At 48.2% G+C, this 9,636-nt stretch overlaps 1 protein-coding gene across 1 annotated transcript; it reads left to right on the forward strand.

Annotated features, from left to right (window-relative positions):
• The first annotated feature begins 5,773 nt into the window (after positions 1-5,773).
• Positions 5,774-9,248, forward strand: LOC149362043 (uncharacterized). The gene is made up of 2 exons (XM_089572902.1): positions 5,774-5,917; positions 6,023-9,248. Exons 1-2 carry the CDS (start codon positions 5,806-5,808, stop codon positions 7,033-7,035), a joined length of 1,125 nt encoding a protein of 374 aa, XP_089429028.1. The 5' UTR covers positions 5,774-5,805; the 3' UTR covers positions 7,036-9,248.
• The last annotated feature ends 388 nt before the right edge of the window (positions 9,249-9,636 follow it).

Raw genomic sequence — 9,636 nt, forward strand, 5'->3', positions numbered from 1 at the left:
GGAGTAGGCCTTTTATTATAGCTCAGGCGACTTCCGAAGCGCCGGCCGCTGCGGCTTCGATACGAAAGAGGCTATAGGCCTAGCGACGACCACGGCAGCCAGGCAGTAGCAGAGCTCGTCGCCCGGAGCGCCCGCGAGCGGTGCCGTTGCCGAAAGCTCGCAACATAAGCAGGCATGCTTTGTCGCTGCTCGAGCAGACTTTCTGATAACAAGGCCATCTTGTATTTTCTTGGGATATTTGTACACGATCACAAGCAGCGCTGAGGCACCGCTGCATGGCGGCTAAGTGTGACAGCGGTTGTGGGCGGAGCTTGGGTAGAGCGGCGCAGCGATGCTCGCCGCTCCGTGTGTCCCTGCTTGCAGTGGGATGGCAGTTCGCACGCGACGATCGGTGCGGCGCGTCGGCGAAGTTGTCGCACATGTGTTCCCTGGTTAACGCCGTTTCAATGTATGCGAACGGTCACCGAATATGCTTCTGCGTAAACTGATTCAAAATGAGGTATTCGTCTCATCGGAGAAAGCAAGGTCGATTACCGACAAGCGCCGGACCTACGCGATGTCAGCAACCAGGCTACCAAGTGTTTCCTTGGCGCGCAGTCGCATCGGCGTTTCTTACAGTGTTGTCGCACTTTGTAAATAAGCAAGGGTACCACCGTTACAAAAATGAGATTAATTAAGGTAACTAATTCTTTAGCTCGAGTATTATGTCATGCAAACCAGCACTATCAACTAAAGTGGCTGTCTGGGCTTGTCGGTCAGTGATCTTGGTTAAAGAATGCAGTGCGAAAAGACAAGGACAAACGAAGAAGTGGACAGGACCGGCGCTGTCCACAGCGCCAGTCCTCTCCACTTCGTTGGTTCTTGTCTTTTCGCGCTGCATTCTTTAACCATGAGCTCTATAGCAGTTTGTACACAGCGATGTAAACAAGAGTACTGGAGTGCAGTCGTCCTCATCGGTACATTCCTGGGTAAATTTCGCGCTTATGCGGTAAATATTCAGTCATTTAATATGGTCTTCAAGCACTCATTTAGCATCTACACAAAAATATTTGCTAAAAGAGAAGGAAAAAAAAGCGAACACACATTAAAATGTTACACCTCCGAATGATTGTCTTTGGCTTCGTCACTTGAAAGCCGCAATTAAACTACTTGTTTTTTCGACCTGTTACTGCTTTCTTTTTGTTCTCAACGTACTTTCCTTTCCGTAAGTCCTTTCTCCTTGTGACCACGCTTGCTTTAGCCGTTCTAATTGTATAAGCACTGAAGTTGTTTATATAGGTCGAGTGAATGATAATTACGATTGTTCTCTCTAGCCTCACTCGACTGCAATTGTGTATGCATTTTTGTAACTTTTATTCGTTCATTGATTTTGTTTTCTTTTTTTTGTCCGTTGACTGGACTGCATATCAGCTGAATGCTGTTAAAAATTTGTCTAGCAGCACAATGCGGCAGTCTAGTCGAATGACACTCAGTTGGAAGGCGTTCGAAACTCCCGTGTAGCAGGGGTATTACTTGTCACGGATCTGGATGCTTTTTGTCGTTAACATTTTTTCAGATGTGGCAGTAAATCTTAAAATTGACTCGAAGTAATTACATTTGCGAAAAAAATTGTCTTTTGTAGGTATTTGCGCGAAAAAGAAAAGAATTTCTCAAAGGTGCTGCAACATCCCTCGCCACTGCCATCATTTCCAAATGACACCCCTATTTGCCGTGTGACAGCGCGCACCGAAAGTGTCATTCGTTCAAGAGAAGTGCATTTGGAGAAAGTGTCACTAAACCTGCCTGTGCGACAAGGCACTCGGCTCGTTATACGAAAACGCCGACGTAACCAGAAAGCCGTGGCAGGCCAGAACTACCTAGAGTCCTAGACTAGAAGGCACGCGTGGCAGAGACTCGCACGCGAGTGACGTCATCATCATCAGTGCGACCCTCCTCTTCAGAGAAGGGCAAGACGACTTCCGTGATGAATGGAAACAGGCTTAGGGGCGCTCCACCGCATTCCTGGGGTCGTTGTACAATAGCCCTCATTCGTGTAACAAACCAGACCAGGCTCAAGATGGGAGCGGCTGGCCCCTCTCCCGCAGGCACTGGGCGAGATGCCACTGTACCGCCTGACTTGCTGTCGTAGATGTAAAAAATGGCGTGTCGCCTCCGCGAGATACGCTAGGAAATACGATTCGCCACTGTCGTATTCATGTAAACGCGGCTAGATACTACACAAAAGGGAAGTTCCCGCCGCCGCCGACCTTAAGCTTTAGGTGAATGAGGTTGCAGTGCTATGGAGCCTTCACCGTCCATTATGAATCGCTCGTGTCTACATCGACAGGCGAGACAGGAAAGCGTGGCCAGAGGCGGCAGTTCGCTGCCAATGAAATACGCGGCCAACACAACGCAGGGAAACGTGCGAAGCGAGCTGCTGCAGCGAAGGAACGTTCAGCCCCCAAGTTCCCAGCAACAACTCAGCGTAAAGCAGTCCTCTCGCAGTTACACATCATAAGAATTGCTTAGGTGCCCCCTAATTTTTTGTGTGTTTGTATTTCATGTTTTTTTGTTATACCCCTAATTTACGGAGAAATGTCTATGGTCACATGGTTCGCTCTTCAAGACGCGATAATTTTTATTCATTAACTGTCTCTCCAATGGCGCACTCGGCTACCCATTGTACCAGTTTTATTTGTGTGCATTTTTTTCATAAGATAAATATTCCTCATTCCACCAAAAAGAAAGAGATGAAGGCCTAATGAACGAAATCCTTTTTGGGAAGTGCCTGACGACAAGCACTAATGAAACGAAAAGCAGAAAAATAGAATCAACGCAAAAACTTCGTTCGGAACTTCCTGAGGGAGCGTACGGAGCTACCGGTCATCCAGATTGCAACGACCACAAAGGTACCCTGAGAACACGACCAATAATTCAGGGGGCACTTTGACTGTCTAAAGTGCGTAGAGGCGAAAGCGTTTTCCGCACCACTTTCGCTGCTCCTGTGGCACTGGTGGCGTCACATATAATTGAGTACTAATTACTAAGTTATGACAAATCACTAATTAATGCTTACTTACTGATTAATGCCTGAATACTAATTAACTACTATAATGAATGACGCTTAAGTTTCGCCTTTAGGAGTGGAACGCGACAGCGTGTTGTAGCGCTGCCAGGGAGTCCACGGAACGCCACCACCCGTTCGGCGCGATGCCTCGCCCTTTGAACGCAACGCTTTTTGAGGAAAGGAAATGGCGCTGTAATTCTCTGTCATCTCAGTGGACACCTGAACCGCACCGTAAAGGAAGGGAGGAAGTGGGAGCGAAAGAAGGCAAAGAGGGCCCGTAATGAAGAAAATGAAAATTGTATTTGAGGAAAGGAAATTACGCAGTAACTGTCTCGCATATCTCGATGGACAGCCGTCAAAATTCAGGGGGCACTTTTTGACTTAAAGAGTGCTCACTGATGTGTGGTTAAGATGTCAAACTTCGCCTCTAAGAGTGGAACGCCACAGCGTCTTGCAACGCTGCCAGCGAGTCCAAGAACGCCATCGCCCATTCGGTTCTACGCCTCGCTCGTCGGTAAATCGGTTTTGAGGAAAAGAAATGTATCTGTCTGTCATACCTCCGTGGACACCTAAACCTCGCCAGGAGGAAACGGAGGAAGATGGGAGTGAGCGAAGACACCGTATTCACTAGACGCGCCTTTGTTCATTCCAAACCATCGAGCTGGCATGGCGGAGTGGATAGCATGCTCGTGGTGGTGGTGGTGATTCCTTTTATTACTCCCAAAACAGGGGACCAGTCTAAGGACCGGTTGCGCTGGCTTAGAGGAGGTCGGCGGGGATCCCTTGGGATGTCGCGGCCTCCACCGCGCGCTGGATAAGCCGGCGTTGGTCTGCCGGCTCGGAAGTACGCAGGAGAGACTCCCACGTCTCTGGGGTGTTTGGTTTGGTTTATGGGGTTTAACGTCCCAAAGCGACTGAGGCTATGAGAGACGCCGTAGTGAAGGGCTCCGGAAATTTCGACCACCTGGGGTTCTTTAACGTGCACTGACATCGCACAGTACACGGGCCTCTAGAATTTATCCTCCAAAGAAATTCTAGCCGGGGTGTTTGGGTTGTTTGTGTTGTGATGTGTACAAGTCCACACCATGTGTATGAGAGTGGCTGGAGTTGAGCAGTGTTTGCACATGGGGTCTATCTGTTGCGGAAAGATCTTGCTGTATGAGGGGGGTATGGAAAACTGCCAGTTTGTAGTTTGCGCCATTGGACGGCCTCGCGTCTTTTTAGATCACGGTGTGCGGAAGGATGGAGACATCTTTCGAGCCGGTAGTGCTGTAGTATGTCCGTGTAAGTGGTGAGTAGAGAAGCGCGTGAGATATTAGTGTCAGAGGAAGCAGGCAGGCCGATCATACACTCTGCTCGGCAGCTGAGATCTCGGGCGAGAGTGTGCGCCTGGGCGTTTCCGCTGAGTGACTCGTGGGCTGGGGCCCAAAGAAGTAAGCGAGAGTTGGGAGAGGGTGCAGTAGAAAGGAGAATGTGTAACGCCTGGCAAGAGATACGGCCAGCATCGTAGTTGCGGATAGCCTGTTGAGAATCACTAATGACGACTTTGGTATTAGGGTCAGCTAGCGCTAGCGCAATGGCAACCTCCTCTGCTGCGGTGACTGTTTCTGCATTGCGAATGCTGCAGGCTGTGTACCAGCTGCGGTGAGGGGCGAGAGCTACCGCCACCGTCGCTAGCATGCTCGTCTCGCACGCCGAAGACCGGGGTTCGATTCCCGTGCTCGACCAATTTCCGACTCGGTTTTATTTATTTATATGGCCTGACTAGAAAAGATAATTAGGCTAATTGGGTAATTAAGCAATTAACTAAGCTCAGTCCCACTTGGAGCATCACTATACATAGTTTGCACGGACGTCACCGGATGCCATTCACAGGGCCTTCTGGGATACGTGGACGCCATATTGGGGTGTACGCCGACGCAGGCAGCCGTGTGATTCCCTCGTCGCTGCGAATTTGTAGACCGTCAGCATGCCGAATTGTGCTGTAGTTGGCTGCGGCAGCAGAAGCAAGACCTTACGAAGGCCAGGTAGTGCAGAGCCACCCCCAGGGATGTTCCTGTTGCCGAAAATTATTTCATGGCAGTGCCAGCGCACACAGACGCTGTCCGAAAAGCGCCGGAACGCTTGGCTGGCGCGTTTGAACCGCAAGGATTTGAAAACCTCGCCAACGTTCGTGTATGCGGTCGTCACTTTATTACAGGTAAGAAAATACGAGAGCGTGTGCGGAAATTAAGTAGAACTAGTAACTCTTTGAAATCATTGCTCCCAAGCGAACTTTTCCCTCTAGTTTAGTGCTGCCGCACTTGATTGCGCCGGCGGTGCCGCATTAGCTCATTTTGGAATGCCGCGACATTGATTGCGATCAAATCATGAATGTATGGTTGCTTTCAGGCAAACCATCAAGTCTCATGGACGAGACTAATCCCGACTGGGCGCCGAGCTTAGAGCTTGGTTACAGCAGCAAGCTGCGCGTAGCGGAGGCGAGCGCCCGGTACGAGCGCGCCAAGCAACGCGCAGCGATGAGTGTGGTCGCACCCGCAGCAGTGGCCGCCGCCGTCCTCCAGCTGGACGACGAGCTTCAAGCTGACGACACTATGCAGCACGATGGTGCAACGCATCCTGAGCCGCATCGCGTCGTAGCGGCCGACTGCGAACACGACCAACGCGCAGCGATGAGAGTGGTCGCACCCGCAGCAGTCGCCACCGCCCTCCCGTTGGACGACGAGCTTCGGGGTGATGTGTCCGTGCCGGACGACGCCATGCAGCACGATGGTGCAGCCCAACCTGCGCCGCATCACGCCGTAGCGGCCGACTGCGCACACGACCAAGCTGTCGTTCCAGGCTGTGCATTAGACTTGAAGCTAACCAGAGGTAGGCTTGTTACTCTCTCCCTGCAGATATGACTGCTTTTTTACTTGGGCCGAAATTTGCTTAACTTAGGCGATCACATTTCTCTTTATTTTCATATCATTCCAGAAACTGCTGTTCAAACAGAGCTGACGAAACACCAGCTAGAGGCTCTGGAGGCCGACAACCAGCGTCTGACATCAGAGCTTCAAATCTTGAAGAACAAGAGCGCAGCCATCTCCGAGGCATCACTGCGTCAAGATGCACGAAAAGTTGCATTTTATACAGGATTGCCAAATTTTGTTACTCTTCGGGCAGTTTTTGAATTGGTTGAAGTTTCTGTTAAGCACACTCAACAGAATGGCTTAGAAAAATTTATTGAATTTGTTATTTTTATGATGAAGTTGAAATGCAGCTTTCCCTTGCAGGATCTTGCATACAGATTTGGAGTTTCATGCTCGACTGTGAGCCGCATATTTGAAAAATGGCTGCATGGGGCATTCTGGCGGTTGAGGTCGCAAATTGCATGGCCGTCACGGCAGCTACTGCAGAGTACGATGCCACAGGCATTTTATGATTCTTTTGGGAGCAAAGTAGCCATCATTATTGACTGCTTTGAAGTGAAGATTGAACGGCCATCTGCACTTGAGCCTAGGAGTGAGACTTGGTCACAGTACAAGGGCAGCAACACTGCGAAATACCTGGTAGGGATTGCTCCACAAGGTGCAATTACTTTCATTTCTGAAGGCTGGGGTGGAAGGGTCTCTGACAAACACATAACCGAAAACTGCGGCATTCTCGACAATTTAACTCAAGGAGATGTTGTTCTTGCAGACAGAGGATTTGACATTGCAGACATATTAGGTTTGTACTGTGCAAAACTACACATACCTGCTTTCACAAAGGGCAAGAAGCAGCTCTCAGCCATGGAAGTCGAAAACACTCGAAGGCTGGCGAATGTTCGCATTCATGTCGAGCGTGTGATAGGATTAGTTCGCAACAAATTTGTAATCTTGAAGGATATTCAGCCAATTAACTTCGTGACAGCCAGGCATGCAGATAAGTTCACACCACTAGACAAGATAGTAGCAGTCTGCTGTGCTCTCACAAACTTGTGTCCGTCTGTGGTCCCCTCTAATTGAAAAGTCCAGGTTTTGATCGGGCATAACAGGTCAGTGCAGTAGCAAAACTTTGGAACATGCTGCTTTATCCTGTGTACAGAAATGTACAATGTAAAGAGGTTTTTTTTTTGTCTCATGAAGGCAAAAATGGCTGCTTTTTGGATAGGTTTCAGTGAGTGGAGTTGGGGCCATGGTCATCAGCCAGACTATGCTTACTGCAGCACTAAGCCCTCCCATATTTCTCCAGAACAGCAGCTTGGGCTTGTTGGTGATTCATCTTCAAGTAACAGGTTCTTTAACATGCACTGACATCGCAATGTATGCGGGCCTCTAGAATTCTGACTCCACTGAAATGCGACCGCCAAGGCTGGAACTGACCATGCATATTTTGGGTCAGCAGCGGAGTGCCGCAACCACTGAGCTACCATGGCGGCCGATGTCATAACCTAAGCTGTGCGGTGATTCTTCAAAAGGGATGATAATTGGGGCATCACCCGCTCTTCGTGGAAGCCTCTTATTTATTATGACGCAATCATTATCTGTGCATTGCTACGTTAATCATAAACTCTTATTTTAAGGCGGAAGCCTTTAATGCCTCATCGTTGTAAGCAGCAGTTGTCGAGAGAAATGTCACGCTTTTCAATTGGTCGAAATGGTCGTGACGTCACAGTGCACAAATTTCAAACGGGGCCAGTGGTACTTTGACTGCAACCATGCAACCAATTAAAGGGATGGTATAGTGATGCTCCAAGTAGGTGGGGCTGAGTTTAGTTAATTAATTCACCTAATTTACTTTTCTAGTCAGAGCAGAGAAATAAATAAAAACGAGTAGGAAATGGGTCGAGTTGGGGAATCGAACCAAGCTCTCCGGAGTGCGAGACGAGCACGCTAACCACTCTGCCATGCTACCTCGATGGTTGGGAATGAACAAAGGCGCGTCTAGTGAATACGGTGTCTTCGGTCACTCCAATCTTCCTCCCTTCCCTCACGGCGAGGTTCAGGTGTCCACCGAGATATGCGAGACAGATACATTAAACCAAGTTACCGAGGAGCAAGGCGTAGAGCCGAACGGGCGATGGTGTTCTGTGGACACCCTGGCAGCGTTGCAAGGCGCTGTCGCGTTCCACTCTTAGAGGCGAAGCTTAACATCTTAACCACACATCAGTGACACAAGCAGCAAGACCGCGCTTAAGGCTTTCGCCTCACCGCACGTTAGGTCAACAAAGTGTCCCCCTGAATTTTTATGGGCCCTTGTACTGTGACCAAGCTGTTATCCCTTTCAGATGCAGTGTACACAATTACGCACTTAACACAAATTAGACTCTGTGTACTGCACTTGGTCATTTCCTTGTTTCAAACTAAACACTGCTCTTAATGTCGGAGATGGGTTTCTTTTCATCAGCTGGCATAATTTACAACAACTTTTTATCACTGGTTTCAATAGAATCATGAAAGCAAGGGTTGTCACCTGCAATGTTTTTTTTTTTTTGCAAATCCTGATGTGTGTGTCAATCATGCTTTGAACAGGAAACAGAATGTAGTATGTGCTGTGGCAGACTATCAGCCGCTTTTTTTGCATTACAAGGATAGTTCTTTCTTGAGGCCTCTGTGAACTATTTAAGAGGGCATATCTCCCTTGTACAGAAGTGGCGAGTGAGAGTTATGAATAAGAGCAGCTGCACTCTCCTCGTGACCTTACACAAACATTTGTGCAAGTCTATGAAGCCCTTCAGTTATGTTCCTGTACACACAGAACATATGGCACTGTCGTGCATTGGCAGAGCGTTTCTAGTACTTAATAGCAGCTATTTTTACTTTGTGCAAATTTATTTCAGTGACTTTAGCTTTTTGCAGCTGTGGGCTGCAATTTCATTTAATCAGTGAACTTTTGCTTTTAATGCAGTTTATTGGTTTGTTGCCTGCTTTTCTGAATCTGCTGAGCTTGCTGCTGTAACAATGGTTGAATTGACTGTTTGCTTCTGGGGTTGATAGTGCCAAGTTTTCGAACACTGAAGAATTTTTACTGTAATTTTGTTTTAATGTACATTTTCTTCAGATGCCAGGATGCGTCATCTATTTTTTTGGTGTCTGAAATACACTGTATGCGATCATTTCTATGTCACTGCCCCATGTTGCATTTCCTCATATGTAACTGAGGATTCTCAACTTTTTTTCGTGCCAGTGTGTATCATGTAACCACAAGTTTTTGAAATTACCAAGGATGTACATGCTAATTCTGTATGTGTGCGACTTGGTTCTGTTCTCGCAATAGAAAATATGTAGTGAAGGTAATCTTTTTCAAGGGCAAAAATGCTGCTGTGGCTGTCGGTCAGAAAATTTTCAGAGCTGAGAAAGCTCCCCACACGCACGCCAGAGTTGGGGCATGATTGTATTTTATTCTATCTGCTGCCACTGTTGACCTGTACAGTCAGGTTGCATTAAGCTCTTCGTGGCCTTATGCACGACATCACGTCAGGCCTTTTAGGAGTTAGTGGTCTTCCACTCACTGCTGTAGTTCACACAATTTCATTTTCTTGCCTTGGTGATGTCATCTAACCATCCCATCCTTTACTGGCCCCTTCTTCTGCCTTCAATCTCTCCCTGCAACAGGGTCTTTCCAGC

Source organism: Amblyomma mixtum, chromosome 2 (assembly GCF_055824585.1).
Source record: "Amblyomma mixtum isolate Tamu chromosome 2, ASM5582458v1, whole genome shotgun sequence".
In the NCBI taxonomy this organism is placed as follows: domain Eukaryota; kingdom Metazoa; phylum Arthropoda; class Arachnida; order Ixodida; family Ixodidae; genus Amblyomma; species Amblyomma mixtum.